Source organism: Nipponia nippon, unplaced genomic scaffold (genome assembly GCF_047370975.1).
Source record: "Nipponia nippon isolate SJK-2023a ecotype South Korea unplaced genomic scaffold, ASM4737097v1 scaffold_9, whole genome shotgun sequence".
Taxonomy (NCBI): domain Eukaryota; kingdom Metazoa; phylum Chordata; class Aves; order Pelecaniformes; family Threskiornithidae; genus Nipponia; species Nipponia nippon.
In genome coordinates this window covers 28,477,802-28,498,735 of record NW_028262413.1, presented here as the reverse complement: position 1 = coordinate 28,498,735, position 20,934 = coordinate 28,477,802, and the positions used below count along the sequence as shown (strand labels likewise).

General features: G+C 39.2%; 1 protein-coding gene across 10 annotated transcripts in view; it reads right to left on the bottom strand.

Annotated features, from left to right (window-relative positions):
* Positions 1-21: 21 nt before the first annotated feature.
* PEAK1 (pseudopodium enriched atypical kinase 1) overlaps positions 22-20,934 on the bottom strand; it is a 123,632-nt gene continuing 102,719 nt past the window's right edge. For all 10 annotated transcript variants that reach the window (XM_087743813.1, XM_087743812.1, XM_087743811.1 and 7 more), the window contains 2 exons: positions 17,208-17,956; positions 22-7,463 (listed from right to left, as the gene is read on the bottom strand). In XM_087743813.1, the coding sequence (XP_087599939.1) occupies positions 6,306-7,463; positions 17,208-17,956 (1,907 nt within the window). In that variant the 3' untranslated portion in view covers positions 22-6,305. The remainder of the gene's footprint in view (positions 7,464-17,207; positions 17,957-20,934) is intronic.

Sequence of the window (20,934 nt, the reverse complement as noted above, 5' to 3'; positions counted from 1 at the left end):
CAACTGCAAGTTTGATTTTGAGTGTAATAAAACTAGTTTATTTACACAGTAACATGAATGCCACAGAGTACACAGCAAAGTACCACAGCAAACCAGAGTGTAACTGCCCCTGATCACAAAGGAAGGCTTGAAGTTTATATACTTATTTATATAAAAACGTGTAAATATTAATATGAAGCACCAGATAAAGCAATGCAACCAGGAATTCCAAATACAAATTACCCACAAGAAGGGAGTTGGAAAAAAAATAAAAAACCCTTATTCAAGGGGTTTAAAGAAATCCCATTTATAAAAGTCCATTGATTTTGGAATCCCTAATTTAAAAATAAATTTCCCCCTTTTATTAAAAACAAGAACATATTCTTAAATGCTCAGCATAAGTAAGTTTTAAAAGAAAAAAAACCCAAGGATTTCAACTGCAAAACCTTCCAATACCAACAAGGCAAAGGACAAAGAAACAGAAGTTTCAAGTCCTTTTTGAAGAGGTGTTCTTTATGAAATGACTATATTCAAATTTACACTCTCAAATATATATTATATATACAATATATAATATATATATTTTCAAGCAAAAAGGGGCAAAGAATACTTTTGGGATACAAAAAATCATATACATACATATATATTAAAACATGCCCACATGCACTCACATATATATGTATGTATATATATATATGAACAAATATTTCCTCCATATAAAAAAAGTTCCAACCTCTTCTACATCCCTGAAATCTTCCCCTTGGATTTATGGGAAAAAAAAAAAAAAAAAGTCTGAAGTACAAACCAAATTCTCAAATTCTGTAGAGTGATAAAATGCTTATGTACAGGTAAGTTGAGTATTTCATTTCTCACTGGCAACTCTGCTTGATCTGAAAGCATTCTGCGGTTTCCAACTAAATGCTGAGTGGAGCACCAATGCAAGGAGACTTACAGGAAATTATTTAAATTATGTTCTACATCTATTAAAAATCACCATCCTTCTAATACTGCATCCAGGTGAATACTAAAATCCATACAAATGTCTACTAGAAATTCTCTGCAACACAGAGTAGGAAAGACTTGCTCCTTCTTTTGGAGTTGAGGGTGCCCTAAAGAAATTTCTCCCCAGTATTTCTTTTGAAAAGTATTTTTTGTGTATACCTCCCTTGAAGTGTTTGGAATCCAGATGATTGTTTACAGAATATTTCCACAGGTGCATTTTTATAGAGGTATTTAAAATGCTATTCTGCACTTCTTTGATGTTATCTTACTGCATAACTAAATCATCACCACATCTCTCTCTACATGGACTGAAGGGCTTCGATTGTGTTCTAGGTTTTACAGGAGCTTTGGCAGAACAAACACTACCTCTGCAAAATCAGAGTAAAATAGATGGCCTAGTCATGCAGGGAATAATGGTCACGTACTGTTTCTACAGAGAAACAACTTAATTCCTATTTGGGGAAAGGGAGAAAGGAAAGTGCATTAAAAGGTCTGATTCAGTTTCCATTATATCCCTCAGAAAAGTTACAATTGATTTAAATAAACACAGCACTATTTAATTTATATTTACATATGAACTTAATTGCTATTACAAACAAACAAAAAATTAATTTAGGTGGGGCATCTCAGCACAGGAATTGAGAAACAGATACATTTTATTTCAGCAGCAAATACTATTTTTACATGCTAAAGTTAAGGACCTACAGTGTGAAGCTGCTGAATAAATTCTCCAAGTAGCTGAACCCTAACACACATGTGATTTATTTAAATAATATATTTTTCTCTCTAATATGTGGGAATTCCCCTGTGTTAAAATGTCAAGATGATCCATTCATACCTTCTGGGTGCTGCCGGGATGTGTGGAGCATAAAAGATTTAAGGTGGAACATTTCTGTAAATGCTACACGCATTCTTCTCTGTGGGGCAGCAACATGATGTCCTAGCTTGAGTTATTGATTTCATCACATCTGAATATTGAAGTGAGACCAGGCTTCCACATTTGGACACTCCAGAGGCTCCAGAATAAAATTCTGGATTCCCTCATTCCTGAAAATTTGTAGGCAGGTTTTTACTAGTAGATTCTCTTTATATTCACCTGGTTATGCATATTGACTGGATCAGATCTGAGGTTTGAAAGAAATTCGTAAGTAATTCCCATTTAAGAAATACAAAACAAAACCATTTTCCCTAACGTCCCAGGAGCAGTTTTTTAGAACTCCTGTTTTGAGAGGTTTGCATTTCACACCACAGAGTACAGTGTGCAGCACATCCACTACCTACAGCAGGAGCAGCACATCTTACCTTCACTGCTTCTTCAGACTAATTAGATTCCTCATCTCCTAGAAGCTGAGTGTCTGCAGTAGATTGTCAAAGCAATAGGCTTCTTTTGATGCTGTGGTCAGTCTAGACCAATTGACTTGTTATCCGCTATTATTCTCCCTGTGCAGATCCCAAATTTGAAAGCCCACGGTTTTGTTACTGCAGGTTTATGCTGTACTACAAGCAACTTAAAGGAACTCATTCACGTAAACTCCAAAACCAAATCTCATTGAATAGATCAACTCACTATCATACAAAGTACAGCATTTACTTTTGTAGAGTCTTTTGCATCTTAATGTGGGCAGTATTATTTCTAGGGCTATTATGAAAAGAATAAGATTTCCACCAACTGACCAGCTACATTTTAGTTTTTTGACAAGGCACTAAACATTGTGAATCCAATCACTGTGCTCTCTCTGTAACATTAGAGAGGTTTTTAATGGCTCTAATAGGATCAGAAACCACTCATCATAATTCTTCAAACAAGCATTTGATTTTTTCCAGAAATTAGTTTCCACTGGAAAAATCTTTAGAGTTCATGTTAAAAATATTTGAACGACTGCCTTTATTAATAGAAAAATATATATTTACAGTCAATACTGTTATCTTAGATTTGCAGCTCTTCCTATTTCTTGAGCTCAACTGAAAGTGCGACATTGCTAAAAAAAAAATAAATTCAAGATCTGTGCACATATTCAAGTTATAACATGCACAGCCAGGGGTTTTGTTCCTGTCGTACACAGGATCCCAGTTACAAACAGAGCGGGTTTTTTTCCTTTTGCTTAGCAATTATGCTGTAGCATTCTTACGATTTGTTTACAATCAGTTTAATGCATACATTCTCAGATATTTATGTGGCACAATCTGTTGCCAGGATGGAGAACCACCACAAACACAGTTACAATCATCAGTTATGGGCATATCTGCAAAGTCAGCCTCAAGCTCCCCAAGGAATAGCTCAGGCCAGATTGTGTTTGACTACTTTGACCATTCTTCCTTTTTTAAAGAAAAAAAACACACAACATTACAAATTGCTAAAGTTTACCCAGTGCTGCACAAGAAAGAGATTGGTAGTGAACATCTATCCATGCTTGATTATACTGCAGAGCTAAAATGGGTATGGGTTCATCACAAAAGTTACAAACTGAAATTAGATAGCTAGAGATACAAAGGCTTCGGACCAGCTGCATTAAATATGTATGGTTGTAAAACATTCAGAATTCAACTTTGCATGTGCGTGTTGACATGAAAGTGACACTGAGAACATGTGTCCATAAACACGGAAACACCTACCGGCTTCAAGGAATGAGCCCACTGCAATGGCAAGTGGTCCAAGAATTGCTTGTACAGCCTATATGAGTTAGGTGAGAAGTTACGTGCGCACACGCACTACGAAACAAACACAAAACCAGACCACAGAGAACAAGAAGCCCTACTTGTAGCTCAGCACGTTGTGACTAATAGCTAGCAGATAGCGTGCGAGTGACTTGTCATGCTCCGTGTATTTAAGCTATGAGAGCATTGCCCTCCTGTGTCCAGATAAAGCAGGGCTGCCTTGAACGTGCGTGATTCTTTGTCAAGGTTCTTCTACGAGCTGCTCAGCAGTAGTGTAGAAACTTTCTTTCCTGATGTACTGGAAGTACCTCAACTACATACATTGCACTTGGGCTTTTAATGCTCTGTCCTCTTTTTCTGCATCAATGCCGCCATCCTAACCTTTTTGCCGAAAAGAGAAAGAAAAAAATATATATCACATTAAAATATATTATCCTTATCCCTGCCTGATCCTTCACTGATACAGGTGAATCAAACAAAAGAATAATAATCAGAAGTTTTTAAAAAAAAAAAAAAAATATTTAGAAAGGTCACAAAGACAGTCTATATACTACAGCACAATCGATGTAGGCTTCCACACACTATTCAGCTTAGCTCTGATAGATGCCAGAGAAGAATAATATAGACATTTCAACCCCTCCAAATGTACGGTGTGGATCTAGAGCTAGTTTTGCTGACTTTAAGCCTGCAGGACTGTTTGTTCAGTTTCCATGCATCTGGTCCAAGCATGCATATGCTGTATAAAGTGGCTATTTGTTTCAAGGCTGAAGTGAATTGATTCCTCACAGTTTTAACAATTAAAATGAAACATCAATCCATAAAAGAACACATGGATATCTGTGCATTTATGTGCCAGGAAAGTAAAGGAAGGGGCTGCAGATCTAGCATCAGGTAAAGGCTGGTGTGTAAAGTGAACACTGTAATGTACAGCTTTAAAAAATACATACAAGAATTGCACATAGATCCATAGGAGAGAAGCACAGGCTCATAACTAGGGCTGTCTGCTTTACATCACCCAGTCAGAATACTCAGTATCACTTTTTCCCCTGCATCCAGATCGATTCTTCAGAGTGATTCAGGAAACAATTCAGAGCCTAGCAATACTGAGCAAAGATACCGCCTGTACAACTGCCGAGGTTCCATAGGAAGTGGCCGTTAGGTCAGGGAAAGAAGTCAGCAGCGGCCTCTAAAAGTGGAAAGGTCCTTCAGGTTGAGTTTTTTAAAATTCTGTCTCTTTAATCCTCACTACTTCCTGCTCTAGTCCAAAGCTGTGTCTGCAATGCTCTTTGAGCTATTCTGACAATATTCCATTTTTAGGGTGTTGTCTATAGCAACATTAGAAAACACTAGTTACAACAGACAAGAGATATGCAGCCAAACACCGCTGTGGGAAAAGTGGATCACGATACTGTTAGTTGTGGCTGCCAAATTTAACAGCTCCCTCAATAATTAAACAACAGTGTTTTTGGCCCCTTGTTTTTACCCTTCAGAGAACTGTGTCTGCAGTAAAAGTGTCTCCATGTGGCCTGTTAGCTACACAGAGACGAGCTCTAAACATTTCTATCTCCTGCCAACATTCCAGCAGAGCCAATTTCAGTCCCACTTTGCAATATGGCACAAGTGACAAGAGCAAACCAAAATAAAACAGAAGAGGTGGCTGTTATTTCCATCCCTGATTCATAGCAGATTGCCAGAGAAGGTTATGTACGTCCTACCCATTTCAAGTCAGGCCTTAGTGCCTTTTGCGATAGGAGGGGAATTTCAGTTGCCCACCATGTGTTGTATTGTTCTTGTATAAACGCGGCTATAGCTACAGTACAGCAACAGTCCGGACTGGTGAGAGTCATGTAGGAAATGGGACAGACAAAGTGTGCATATTCTGCTTTTTAATGCAGAGGTCTTAAGCTAAGGGTAATGGTCTGATTAAGGCAGCATTGTTGAAATCACAGATCCATGGTTAGAAAGGATATGGGTAGGCCGTGAGTCAGAGGCAGAGGAGGAGGGAAGAGGACTGAACACAGATGCTTACTGCCCACTGACACTTGCTGCAGTCAGCAGGATCACCACATCTGGGGAGGAAAAAAGGAAGGCGTAAAGTGTAAAAGAAAGATCAGAATCTGTTTGGTTGAGACCAAAGGAAAGAGGAGTCCAGCCCACTTGTGGGGGACTAAGGTGAGAGACAATTTTGCATTGTGTGCGGAATGGAAGCAAATGAGTGTTTTGTGGCATGGTGGATCATTCATCTCACATTTGCAAATAATCCATTTCTGCTTATGGCCACTGCTATTCACTAACCAATGCTACATACTGAAATGACAGAAACTACCCAGAAGAGGAGGGCAATTTGTTTACTGCAGTGGTAGAAATAGTGGTATCAAAGTTTGCTCTCCTTTTCAGCCAGATATTAATCAAGTTACATACTGTCTGATCCAAATGCAGTCATGTATACATAATCGAACCCTAACAGGCCTGGCAAAAAAGTAAAGTTTCTGTCATATTGGGTACAGGATGCAATTTCTCCAATTAGAACCTATTTGCTCAGAGTTGCTGGCTTTGATAACTAGGCTGTTTTTTAAACACTAGTACAAAGTGTGAGCCCTAGGGCAGGCTGGAGTGAGGGCTGGGGTGGAGGTGGGGGGTGCTTCATGAAAAGCAACAGGCTCTACAAACTAGTGCTGCTGCATGATTCTCACAATGCGATGAAGCGAGTCTATAGTGGCAAAAGCCAGATATTGGCAACAAAGCCAGTCTTCCAGAACAACTCCACAGTCCCTGTCCAAGGACTTCTCTGCAAACTTGATCATCAGCAGCGTCCTTTTGATATCCAGCCAGTTCTGAAGTACAGCATCTCTCCGTGAGGGGTTGGAAGATGTACTTAGAGCATGGAACAGGTCCTCACGTGGACCCCAAAGCAAACACTGAAGGATTCCCTTGGCTTCTGATATCAGGATCCTCTCTGAAGGGTTGGGATTCAGCAGGCAGCTGGCCAGTTGTTGAAGCCCTTGAGAGTAGAGGGAACGGCAAGGAATCTTGGGGAGATCAGTACGAGTATACTCCTTCTCCTTCAGCTCTGGATTCTCATCAAAGGGATTGGGTAAGTGCAGCATTTCGTAGATGAGGATGCCAGTCTGAAACTCATCACACTTTTTGTACTGTGTTGCAGTGATGATTTCTGGAGCCAGGCGGGACTGATCCCGTAGGACCTCAGGATCCACCATATGACTCTTCTGCTTGGCCTGGGAGAAATTGCTCACTATTAATCTGGCTGGGCAGGCAGTGTTGGGACTGGGTTCCATGGACTCAGAGCTCAGAGGGCTGCCTCCTGGTCTGGAATGAACCAGCAGCAGGTTCTCTAACCGCAGATCACAGTGCGTGATATGATAGGGTTTCAGGTGCTCCAGACCCAGACACAGCTGTAAAAGGAGTAGACAGACCTGCCTCTCATATAAATCTGGGCTTTTTGCATGGCGGGGCGCAGATTCTCGCACAAAGTCGGCCACTGTTAAGTATGGGACCTCCCGCGTGATGACCACAACACGGCTGCGTGGCTTGCTGATGGTCCCGTGGTTGCTTGAGCTGTCTTTCTGTGAAGCCTCTGTGTTGGAAGGAGTGTCTCTGTTCTTTTGCTCGGGCTCTTTCTCCTCTTCTTCCCGCTCGTCTTCTTCCACCTCTGGTGCATCAGCATCCTCCCATGGAAGGAGACGAACTGGTACTTCAGCAAGGAAATGGCCACAGTCCTGTTGGATGTTAAAGTTGATAGCCAGACTCTGCCGGATAGATAGGCTGTGATAATACTGCTGGGATTCCTTAGCTTTGCTCTTACAAATCTGGGGGAAGAAAATAAACAGAACAGACATAACATAAATCTTAAATTTGTAAATTCTGTATACCTTTTTTTTTTTTAATAGGTACCCTGTTGATGGGTATCCACAGTCTAGCCCTAAACATAAGCACCGAAAAGTTTTATACCGAGCTGACCTTGGCAGATTATCTTAAGGCACAGGAACAGTTTCCATTGGATAGTAAGCAACTGCAGACCAATATGTGCAGGCAGCTCTCCCTGTGCATATATTATTCAATGGAAAATACGGTTCAGGCAGGCTGTGCTTTTAGTCAGAATTACAGCTGATATATGGTAAATTCACAGTGAAGCTTACTTTACAGTTACTTGCTTATCCATATAATTTGATTTCATGTTCTTAGCTTTGTGTGAAGCTTGAACAAGATAAAAATAATCAATAGCAATAGGAGATACAAAGAAACACACATAGAATATTTGAGGATATGATCAAACGATTGCACATGACTGAGTTAGCACAGCATAACAAGTTACCGCCTGTCAGCTGAGTTAAGTGACTGGATGCATGCTCCTTGCCCACTGTAACTGGAAACTGAAATCTATTAGCTGCGGCTGTGTCAAGCTAACACATCACGTCTGCAGTGGGGGGCGTATGTGTCCATGGCAGGGGCTGGTGGGAAGCATACTTGCTGCGGCTCAGGTGATGAATGGAAACTCATTAGAACATGGTACCTTAATTGCTTTCAATCATTTGCCAAGATCCTAAGTATATGTTTTTATTTTGCCATATATAGCTGTATTTAATTTCTGTCCAGAAATATCTTCTTGATACGTACATTATCACGATTATAATTATCCTTACGAATTATTTGCTCTGCCATAACAACTGGCAGCTCCAACCCCCTTACAACAGCCACTGGACAACCTCTATTAGGGCCTCTGTTCTAAGGCATTTACTGATTAAAATTACAGCCCTACAAAGACGCAGGTGTGGTGACCTTTGCATACTAACCTTAGTTCTACCGACTTCAGTGGGAGTATTCAAAGCCTGTAAGGTTATGTTTTAATCTTTACAAGGTTGGAGCCTAAGTATTCAGTTGGTATAATGCACCAACAAGTCTTAACTGCAAAGCTCAGAAAAGACATCTCTCTTCAGAGGAAGTTACAGCTTCCCTTAGCTCATCCTTGAAAGCCAAGGCAAGCCAGATAACTACGGTTAGTAAATGTCAGCACTAGTTCTACACAGTCACAACAACCAAGGAGCCCAGATCTCATACTAGCCCTAAATAGAAGCATAAGGTGACTTTTCTCCATTTCTCATTTTTCCTCTTCTCAGGAACTTATGTAGGGTAACTTATAAACTTACCTTTCACTAAAAACAAAACAAAAAAGTTTTTCATCTTTTACGTGCTTATATGGTTAAGAAACATACAGTTTAATGGGAGATTTAGTCTTTTATGCTCGTTGATCAGAAAAGTGCATTGTCAGATAATCAAAGAATCATAGAATCGTTAAGGTTGGAAAAGACCCTAAAGATCATCGAGTCCAACCGTTAACCTATCCCTGCCAAGTCCACCACGAAACCATGTCCTCGAGCACCACGTCTACCCGTCTTTTAAATACCTCCATCTCTGGAGGTATTTAAAAGAAATTCATATGAAAGTAGACACAAAAAAAATTCATATGAATTCAGAAAATTCAATTCCGAAAATTCATACGAAAGTAGACAAAAGTAATAACAGTATTTTCATTGTCCTCCTGTTTTTGATACTGCACATATTTCCATACTTCACAAGCATTTAGATTTCCCTACGTATAATGTACACTATAGCTTAAACCGTGTGTTTATAACAAAACAAATTTGAAAAAGGCATTTTCTAGTCAATTTTATTTAAGACGGGAAAGTCATCATTTACTGGAAATGTTGATAGTTACCCTCTTTGAACAGTGGTTCTTGCCAATTTAAATTTTCAAATCTGCTTTATACTGTTAGAGGTGAAGTGAGTTATCAATGGAAAGTCCCCCCGCTTCTCTCAAGGGTTACAAAAGTTTAAACAAATACAGTAAAAATACAGCATTAACCTTTGAATTATATATAAAAAGAAAATGGCAGCTGATTGTCTTGGAGATTAATGTCCCCAGATTTACTAAATACTTAGTACTGCAGAGAAGACAGAGTAGAAAAGTGTAGTATAGACCCTACCAGCGTGTATCAAATCTGATTGGGAGATCAGCTATTAAGGAAAACGAGAATAGTTTTGTCTTCAGTAATAGCCCTTCAATAATAGCCCTTCAAGTCCGTGGCCTCTCTCTTGTACAGCCAGCCATGGGGATAACAAATTCCAACTGCAGAAAAGGTTCAGTGTGTTGTAATCCAGCCTTTAGTTTTTAAAAATACTTAACTGACCTAATCTAAAACATAAACTCATTCTGAAAGAGTTTACTTTTAAGGTCAGGCTTACTTGTGGATAAGAAAAGTGCAAAAAGGCACTTGTCGTTAGCTATTGTACTATATTTCATGTTACCCACAGAGGATTTCTAATGCCACCTGCCAACTAAAAATGATATTCTATTAGGAATATATAATCCACAGAGTATTTGCTCTTAAAACAAGTAATACTTCTCAATTTTGTGAATACAATGCCTTTTTTAAAGTTTAGGAAAAGGATTTCTCCTCACCCATAGAAAAAGAAAAGCAAAGGAATCGAAACTTATTACTAGTTTCTAATTTTAGTCCTAGGCAGCCTCTTTTTCCTACTTACTTCAGAAAAGGGCTCTCAAATTTATTATTGGAATTTCAGTTAAAATAACAGGAGATAGGCTTTGCACCTCTCAAAATCAGCCCTGGTTCACTCATTTTAGAAAACAGTGCCAAATCCTAGAATTGTGACAGTACAAAAGCACACTTTCATAGGCCTCTGTGGATGTGGTAATGCTTCCTTCTAACGTACATGCACATCTGCACCAAAAGGCAAGCAGCTATTAGGGCGGAGTACGCTGCCTTTGCACCCATTCCCTTTTCCTCTAAGCCAGCAGAACTGGCCTGCAAGGCGAATCTGGTCTGTATGTTGCCAGCTGGATCATTCCTAAGAAATGCCTTTCCGACCTACTAAAAACACCCCAAGAGAGAGCTGTCCTCCTCTCTCTTCTCCTTTCTCTTCCTTCCTGCTATTCAATTCTATTTTACTTCAGATTCAACTGATAGCCCTTCTCCTAGCTGATATTAAAAAATATTGATTCCTATTCTTTAACATTAGACTTTTTCACTTGGGAAAATGTAACTTTTCCCCTCTTCATTGTTTTCTTTTTGAAAATTACCAGCCCGCATTCCTCCTGTCTTTATTCCTAACCCTCTGATTCTTGTTGCTCTTTTCTGGATTCTCCCCATTTATGACATCTTTCTGAAGAGTGGCACCCTATAATGAATACAGGATTCCAGTGAAGACTTCTCCAGCATCAAGCAGAAGAGAGCTTTATATATATTGACCCTTGCAACACTTTAACATTATTAACTCCATTCTTACTGTGGTTCATGAAAACCTCCAGAGCAGCGCCCACTCTCAAGTCTGAATCCCCAGCAGAGCCAAACTTTCGCCACTGTCAGTTCTTAAATGTGAGTTTTTGTTTCAGGCTCCTGTCTTTATATCAACAAAACAGAAATTAAAGGCTAAATAGTATTCAGATTAAAATCAATACTAAAATGACTGCATTCATGAAAACAGTTTTTCCCTCCTTATTCTTCCGTTAGAGAAGATAACCAATAAAGAAAGAAAAATTCTTTCATCCCACAAATGCCCAATAGTGATGGCTTTTGGACACTTTTACTTCTGTTTAATACAGGGAAGTATACGGGTACATGAACACGCATGCGATATCTACGAGGACAGGAGAGCTGAGATCTGATTGGAGATGTATTTTCTGCTGCTTGCTTTTTGTTTACAAACAACATGAAGTGAGAAGTGGAAGAGGCAGCTGAGTTATTTAAGGCTGATTAAATTGCTGACTCTACAAACACTACAGGCTGTACACGAGATAGGCTGTAACTGACAACAGGACCGGAAAGCTAGGCTGTCTAGAAGCAGCACCCAAAAACTGGAGAATGATGACGACTCAGACACCTGTCTGAATTCATTAAACAGTTTCTAAAAGACAGCCCGGCAGTAACCTGATGTTCCTGTAAGGGTCTGGCTACTCTTCAGACTTTTGCGGTGAAATACAGCTGCGCGAGTCCAGATAAGTTCTGGGGTTTTAGATTGCGGAGTTCGGATACCGGTTTAGCAGTATCTTACTAGAGTGGGGAAAATCTACTGAAAAGCAGTGGAGATAAACTAAGTTTTCTTACTGATCTGTTCAAAGACAGTTTCTGTAATGTAAATTTTATTTACTGACAAACTTCTTGTACTATTTTAGCATTTTCTGAGTTGCAGCTTCTACTCAGAACTCTATTTTATGCTACCACTTTGCAGCACAGTAGTGAATACTAGTGTTCAATACTATAAATGGGTAATAATGCTCACCCTAGCATTTTATATTGGAATAACTCCACTGTCACCTAAAACTATCATCTGAATGACCAAGATTTACAATTTTTAAAATGGTTTGAGTTGTAGTAAGTTACGCAACCAAAGTCTATATTTACATTTGAAAAGATTTAGGGAACAAATTGTGAAATTCGATGGCCTCATTAGCAAGTATTTTAGACTGCTTGTGATGAATTGCTAAAGGAGTGGATACAGAGCTGCTTTTCTGTTTGTGACAGTTAATGCTACGTCAAAACTGTGAGTAAATATACGGCCCAGTTTTCTTTGCATGATCTTTAAAGCTTTTGTCTGTTCCAGTCATCTGCTCTAAAAAAATGCGGAAATCCTGTTGCCTTTTACATATATAGTTAGATTCCTATTTTGGGGCACAGGAAAAGAAAAAGGTGAAAATACTTTGCCTAAAACACCAACAGAAAGTAGGATCGATCATTTATCATTTGCTTTAATGAAATACAATCAGCTGAGCTATGAAGATATGGTACGTGATAATAGCTGAAAGAAAGGTGTTGATAAGGGCTTGACAAGCCTTATTTCTAAAGCTGATAAAGAGCTGGTTGTTCAAAAGATGAAGCAATGTTGGTAAAAAGCCCTTCCATATGATGCAAGAAAGCGATGAGAAAAAAGGAGAGCTATGAGTAGGAAGGAATGGAAAGTTTCCATCTTCCTTTTCACTGGAATGCACTGTCATCATGTATCTTTTCTTTACTGCATCCATAGGGACCAAACTTCCGTCACGTTTATAGGGACAGGACAGGTTTCTTTATATCCTGCCACTTCAGTTCCTGCCCCCACCACCCGCTTCTTGCTAAGAAGCAAGATTTTAATGTTTCAGAGCTTCGAAAAACTGTTCTGCATTAGTTTTTATTTTTGCTTTATGAGTCCGGTAGCCTACTGTGCCATCAGCTGACTTCCACTTTACCAGCAGGGAATCTCATTTCCACTCTGTCCTATGCATTTTACAGGGCGTCAGTGAACTTAAAGTACGATGAATATTGTGGGAAATGAATTTACAAGTGCTGAAAATGAGAAACACAGATCACAGACTGCACCATCTGTGCTGCTTTGTTGTATTGCACAGAGGGACAACTGCAAATGAAATTCTGTGTAGAATGAAAGCTTGCTAATCCCAAATTGATAGCTTGTTCTTGGCACAACCTTGTTTTCCAAGGAGGCCAGTTTGATCTCTGATTGACCTCATTTTCTTGATCTGGCCTTGGAATAGAGCTTTGACTTTTTAACGACGTGCCAAAATACAGAATTCTACGCTGCTGTGACTGAACTTGGAATGGGCTAAAAGTTTAACATACATAGCTTTATTTTGATCTCAGGCATGAAGTTCTGGGATGACCTTTAATAACACTTCTGCCAAGAAGCTCCACTAGGAAACTGAATTACCAAAAAAACACCTTAGCACACTGTGACAAACTAAACATAACTAGAAAATAATTGTCAGCTGCAACTAGGAAACCATCAGCCAAATTCAGCTCGATACTATTTACTTTTGCATTGCTTTATTTCATACTAGGGACAGGACCCTTAGCAGAAATCCTAAGGTTTTACTGCTAGAACATCTGCTGCTGCCCTGTAGCAATCAAAGCAATAAATTTTAACTGCTCCTTTTGAGCTGTCTGCACCTTTGCAAAATTCCTGTTATCCTACCTAAACTGCATTGCAACACGTGCCCGTGGCCAGAGCACACAGGCTGCAGGCCATAACTCTGCTGGTTTTTTGTGGCTGTATTGTTCCGTGTGGACTCTGAATCATGATTTCTATGTGTCTGTCTGTGATATCGTACAGTAATTTCCTTCAGAGTTTAATACTGAAAGTGGAAGTAGTTTACGTCACTGACACAGTAATTATCTTGTCTAACTATTATTCATTCTGAGTAATCATTTAAAAAAAAAAAAAAAAGGATTCCTGTAATATCACTGCCTTATTCAGTCTGAGTAGGGATACTAAGACTTGAACTCACCCAATGCACTTTGTACAAAAAGCTGGTGCTCTGCTGCTTGTACTTTAGTGTAACCTTTCCACTACATATTTGGAATTACTGATAAGACTGTGGTTTCAGGAGAATGTTTATCCATATTGTCCCAGATCTACCAGCTACTTAAAAGATGGTACTGCACCTAGTGAAGGAAAAATACCTCAGGGACTGGAATTTTATGGAAACCTTTCTTGTAAGGGAATTTCTATTTTTTCCATTTGGAAAAGTAATTTTCCGATCATGACTTATTTACTGGTTTTATTTATAACGTTTCAGTCAAAATAATTTCCACATGGCTTCCTGCAGCCTTTTTGCACAGGATGTTTACTAGCAGATTAGGTGAGATTGAAGCAAAGAGCGTAATACAGTGCTTTGAAACAACACACCCCTATAAACAATGTTTCCTCTACTATCCATACCAACAGAACAAGTTGTGCTTGTTCTTCACCACCTTTATCAGAGCATCTTTTGCTGGTGAGACCACCGGAATGTAAAGGTGCACTGGTACAGTCATCTGCACAAAAGGTTCATTCTTCTAAATTTAATTCAGCAGTAGTCAGAAGGTTAAAGCTTAATTTTTAGCAGTGCTTTTGTAATTCTACTTTTGGAGATACAATATTAAAATGTAATTTTTTTTGACTTATGCATTAAGATTCTTAACACCATTTGGGGGTGAATCTCTTGTTTTCTACAAAGAGAATAATAATTAAAAAATCCCATTATCACATTTTTTCTCAAATCTAATATTAAAATCATTAAACTTAAAGAATTGTTAGCCAGTGTTGCCTGGGGAGTTCTACAAGACTCAGAAGAGCTACATAAATTTACACTGTCCGAAGATGTGGCTCCTTGTACACTTTCAAAATGTATTTCTAAGATTTGATCAAAAATAACAGGAGGGCTATATTTTGGATTCAATAGGCACACCAGTAATTTTAATCTATTTTTGCCATCCTGTTTTAGGGACAAGGGATTTAAAATGGCAGGAATACATAGCTTATTTGTTGGAGGCAGATGATTAGGTAATTTGGCTCACACAAAAAATACCCATGATAGTAAAACTAGTGTATTTGTTAAAGCCAATTCCCCAAATCTCTGCGTAATGTAATAGCAATCTGTTGGTATGAGATTTTGTACAAATCTGATCCTGGACTGACGACTTATAAGTCAAAGATCAACTTGGGGCAAATGTTAAGACAAAGGTGAAATTTACTATAATTGATTTTAGGGGAAAAAAAATCCAGTAACCACAGTTTAAACGATGATATGTAATTCATATAACATAGAGAATGCAGTAATAAAAATATGCAGTAAAGAAACACACAACTGAAGGGAACCCAACTTAGCCAAATGCATAATACGTAAGATACGTGAAAGAGAAAATGAAAAGACAGCAGTAGTCCTGTATGCTGGTCCTGCTTGACTTTTGAAGAAATCAGAGAACATGTGTGGGGAGAGTACCTTCCTATATCACATTAAGTGCCAGGGAGGGTATTTTCAAGAGTGACTTTTCCTCTCATCGTAACAGCACAACAGCTCGTGGTGACCTCCAGCTCAAGGATATTTTGTGGATACTTCACTCACTCTCAAGACCATCACACCTATTGCTGCAATAAATGTTGTCAGTCTGAGAACTATTTTTAAAGACATCTGAACTATGAGAGAAAAAAAATATTTGACCATGCTACATTGCTGTTCTTTCTTCTCGCTGGCTTTCTACATAAGAAACATATTTAGGAGGATAGTAGATAAGAAACCAGCTACACAGCTCTTGCCTGTCAGGGAATACTTTAAGGGCCCATCCATACTGTGCAAAGAGGAATCACATTAGCAGTAACCCAAACCTGCCTATATAGAAAAACACCACTTTGGGTCCTAGAAAAGCAACCGTTTTTCCATCATTGTATTAAAACTGAAAAACCCCGAACTGAGTCGTGCCAGACTGTTGATTCTGCAACGAGAGTAGATTGCCAGATACATTCATGGTCTGGTTCTAGGCTCTTCTGTACCCCTGGACATGGCATCCACAAGATATCCATATTTCATTTCACATCTTTTCAAAAAGAGGTCCTTGATAACTAAAGAAATATAAATGGTTATGCTCACAAATCTGCCTTAAAAAGATGCCTTTTCAAGTTTCAGAAGAACGTATCAGTTGCACCAATCTTACCTTTTATTTTTTTTATATCTTTCTTGTAAACAATCATGTAGGAGTGGCAACAACATTTTGTTCCTGTAAAGCACCACCCTTCTGAGAATGTCAACATGCTCTATAAGGAATAATCGATTAAGCCTCACACACCTGTGCTGGGTAATAGATGTTTTATCTCAGTTTCAAGGAGGAGTCAGAAGTTCAAGGACTTACTCAAGGTCACACAGGAAGCCTGACAGAGCTATGAGTCTCAGCTGTCTTTCTCACTATCATCCTACCAGATGAGCATTGAGAACTTTAGAGATACAGCGCTCAGAAAGAAGTACCTATATAAAAGTCCATAAAGTAACAACATCTAGTGAGATAGTTGCCAACTATTCATTGATATATTAGCAGTAAATCTAGTAAATCTTATTTCTTTTAATGTGTTAGCTGAAGAATAAACTAGACACAAATTGTTTGTTTAGTAAAAGGCCACAAAACTAACACTGACAAGCTCCACTTTTTTTTTTTAGTATAGCTTATAAGGCAACACTGATGGCTAGGCAGCGCTTTTGAAAGGCTGGTAAGGAATACTGGTGAAAATATAAGACCTTGTATGGGAACGTAAAGATATATTAGTCTAGAATTTACATTTAAAATTACATGGCTCTGAACATGGAAAACTTTGAAATCTTTCCTAACTAAGGATGATGATTTAGTATCATCTGCACGCAGCTGAACCGAAGGATTTTGTTATTGCAAGTTTCCAAAAAACTGCTGACACACGTTAAAATAATACAGCTTTTTCTTCAGTACTTCATTAAACAATGACCATGGTAAAGACTGAGTTGTGTCGGTTTTGTTTTAATAATTTTGGAGCTGCAATGAAAACAGATCAAACTTAAACTGCAGATACCAATGCCACACATGGTTCCTGAGAGAAGGAAGAGCCTGTATATTGGGAATCTTACTCTTCACACAGTGCTGCTGCAAGCAGCACACACTTATATTTGTAGGACCTATCACTACTGGGTGTGTTGCAGATTATAGTTATTGTTGTTACATTTTGTCACTCATCTCTAGGGTTACCGTTTTTCAAGCCCCTCTTACCTTGACCGCATAATTGTTGAGAGGATCTTTTGCATAAGAAGCTGGGTAGTAAACCGCATCGCCTGCCTCACAGCACGGCTTATCACTGGTTAGCCTGAAATCTGACCAGCTGTCCACCCCGAATCGCAACTGGTCTTTTTGTCCGGCCATGAACAAGTCTTCACATTTAAGTGCCAGCTTCTTCAGTGAATCAGCGTGAAGGCTTCGGATTTTACCTACCACCTCTTCTCGGTTTTCAATTCCTCGATAAAGTGCTTGCCTTTGTGGCTTCTGGACACCTTTGCCCTGCTTAGTCTGCGAGATGTGTCTCCCTGTTAGAGACTCCATGCTGTTGGAACACCGGTCCTTAATACTGATAGTGGTTAGGCTGGAAACACTGTTAGTTGCTGAGGTGGTTGCCCTTAGTTTTTCTGTAGGCCTGTCCAAGGAATCTCCTGACTCATTGTCCAGTACCTTGAGCTCCAGGCTGACCGAAGAGCAGGCGCTGCTTGCTTCCCAGTTGGTGTCAATGTCATAGGTGGGATTGGCTACAATGCACAGGCTGTTCTCCAGAGCCTGCTTCTGGAGATCTCTGGGAGTTGGCTCTGTGTTGGCTCTCAAAATTGTTTTCTTTGGCAGTGGAGGTGGTGTTGGCTGCAAGTTGTTCATTGTCTCCTGGTCTACTAGTCCTCCAAAGGCAATGGCATCATCCAAAGCTCCCTTCGGTTGCCTCGGCTGTTTCGGAGGTATCATGGCTGCTCTAGACTGTCCTGTGTAATAAAAAGGTAATAATAATGATGATAGAAGATTAAAGTACTTTGCATCAGCTGCTCATTCAAACTCTGCAAAGACGTTTAAGGCAAAAAAAAAAAAAAGCTGACTAGGACCCCCCCCCAATATTTGAAGAAAACCTAAATACATATCAGAAAAGATGAATGAATTAGAAAGCAAAATGACCAAATCAGTATCACATATATATCGTCACATACAGCCAGTCTTTATTTGACCTTGACCTATATATTAAATTCAGTTTCGGTGCTAGCAATGCTGGCATTTTACATCACATGGGATTAACGACAAAAAGTGCAAGCAAAAACCAAAAGTCAATTTTGGCACACCGGCCAAATTCTAGTTTCAGTAATTATACCCAGCCTCCTGTAATTCCTTCTGCAGTCAATCGACTACAATATTATTCCTCACTTCCTATTCAAATGTGCTACAACTATGGGTAGATGCTGTTAAGTGGCTTTGTGTACTGTTTCTTTGAGAGGTGCATTTCTCTGGCAGGTGAGGTGATCTTTTTTAATATATCCTTACAATAGTCTGTAAAGCACTTGGGATCACTTGGATTTGAAATGTGCTAAAGAGGCTGAAAGTATTATTTCAGAATGTAAACCAGAAGACTTCAGACACAAGTGATGTAATTTAAATACTTTGGCAGTCACATTGGAAAGTCAGGATTGCCCTAGCAGATTCACTAGGTGAAAACAAAGAAGTTAAGCCTACTTTCACTCAAGTTGACCAGTGTGTTGCCACTGCTGTCAATGAGAGGAGGATCATATTTTGAGATTACAAAAACATAAATATTTTTTATCCTACAATTTACCCCCCCACTCACACTTTCTCTAATATATTTCCCTTACTCACTTGCCATGGGTAACTTTGTTGGCAATATTATGTTCATAGATAACCTGACCTAGATTCAGTCAAGAGATTCCAAACGGCAAGTTACATACACGAAAGCACAGGATTTCCACTGACAGACTGGTTTCAAACATTCGTGTGCTCCTAGGGAAGATAAACTTCCTGTCGTGTGTTTTGGATGGCTTTTAGAGAGGACAATTATGTTTTATAACTGCCAGAGTCCTTGGAAATAAAGAATAAATAAATGACAATAATATAAGAGAGAATAAAAAGCAATAAACAGACAATACAAATGACCAACTTGCTGCTCTGGGACAATTAAACGGTTGTTACTCATATCAAAATGAGATTTTTCCGTTCTTAATAATCAACTGCTATTTTCAGAGAAATTATTTTATCAGTTTTCTACTACTCCTGTGAGGTTCATTGACTATCATGGTAAGGTAGGAAGCCGATTTTTATAGTTGCAACACAGCAGACACGAAATGGATGCTCTGTATAATTGCAGCTGAGCATCTTTTCTAATAAGGGAACAGCAAGTAGAAAGACACTACGACTATTTGACTATTTATAACATGTGCTGAATCGTTGTAAAGAGAGGACTGAACTGGAACGCTGAACCAAACCGGGGGCGTTCTCAGATTCAGCTTTGAATTACGTCACTTTGGTCCACAATTAATAATAAATGACTTCGCAGTCTATGAAAGGAAAAAAGATAGCTTCCTTTATACTTTGAGCTATGTTGTTACAGTTTTTATGAATACTAAAGAATCTAATCTCTTGGCCTGGATGCACAAAAACCTGGAACGCTGAGTTAGAATGCTGAAAAGGACTTCGTAATTTCAGAAGATCAGGGAGGACTTCATTTTTAAATATATCCACACAAACAGAATAGCCTTGGCTCTTGAACTCCTCACAGTAATTCCCTTTTCAATCATTCCAAGGAGATGACATCACAAATGTAAGTTATATCTCTATGTTTAAGTTCAAGAAACCTTCAGAAGAGCCTTATAGATTTTGTGATAAGCCTGGATATTCCAATGGTTGAAAAACTGAATTTTGAGCAGGAAATTCCATTAGCTTTGTACATGCCTGATTGTCATAGGACTACTCCCCTGGGTCATCGCTTTTTAGCTCCCACAAAATAATAATGTTCAAAGGCTAGAAATATTGGAGAATCCCTGCGTATCTCAAATCATTGTCAAGCTTGCTTAAAAAAAATCTAACACTCAGGAGATCCTCAACTGCTCCTTTCTGATGGTGGTATTGCAGTGAGCGTGCTCTACAATAGCAGCTCTTCCTCTCACCGTTTGATATGCTGCAGCATGTAACACTAGTGCCAGCTGAGCAGTACAGGAACTCTATCAGAAAGGTGCCTTTTGCAGAGACGAAGAGTGGCATGATTCAGAGTCAAAAGCAGAACTGATGTCTGCATGCCAGACACACGCATCCAGATGCCACAGTCTTTTGCTTAATCCTAAGACAAGTTCATTTCTACCTTTTATCCAATTTTCTTACTCATCCAAACACATGTCGCCTTCCACAATTGCTTACTCTTCGAAAATCTGTGACCTATGTACTTCTCCCCTGGCAACATTCTGTGTTAAAGATCACTTGCCTATTTTCTCATTCTTACCCTCTTCCCCACTACGCTAAAACAGCCTAACTGCTGGGGTTTTGAGAAAGGCTGCTATTTCAGGAGGCAGTTTCCTAATATGCATTGCTTGTGTGACTTGCTAATCCAAGGACTGCACAGATGCTCCAGGGGAACAGCAAGGAAACAAATTAAAGTTGCACATCTCGAGCAGTAGGAGCAGAAGCCCTCTCCAAGAAAGGTAAGATTTATAACAGTGTTTCTTCTTGATTCTCTTATTTTCTGTCTGCTTTAACAGCCCTGTCCTCCAAAAGCCATTCATCCAGAAAAGAGTGTTGCGACTGCAACCAGTGACTTTCACTAGTTGTTGCTTTTGCATAGCTACTGGAACTGTGACATCAAAACATAATTGAAGAAGGTTTTCATAACCAGAAGTTGCCTTTGCAGATCTCTGGTGGGGGTGGCAGAATCCAGAGCACTGCATGTACAAGTCATTATGTAGTTACTTTT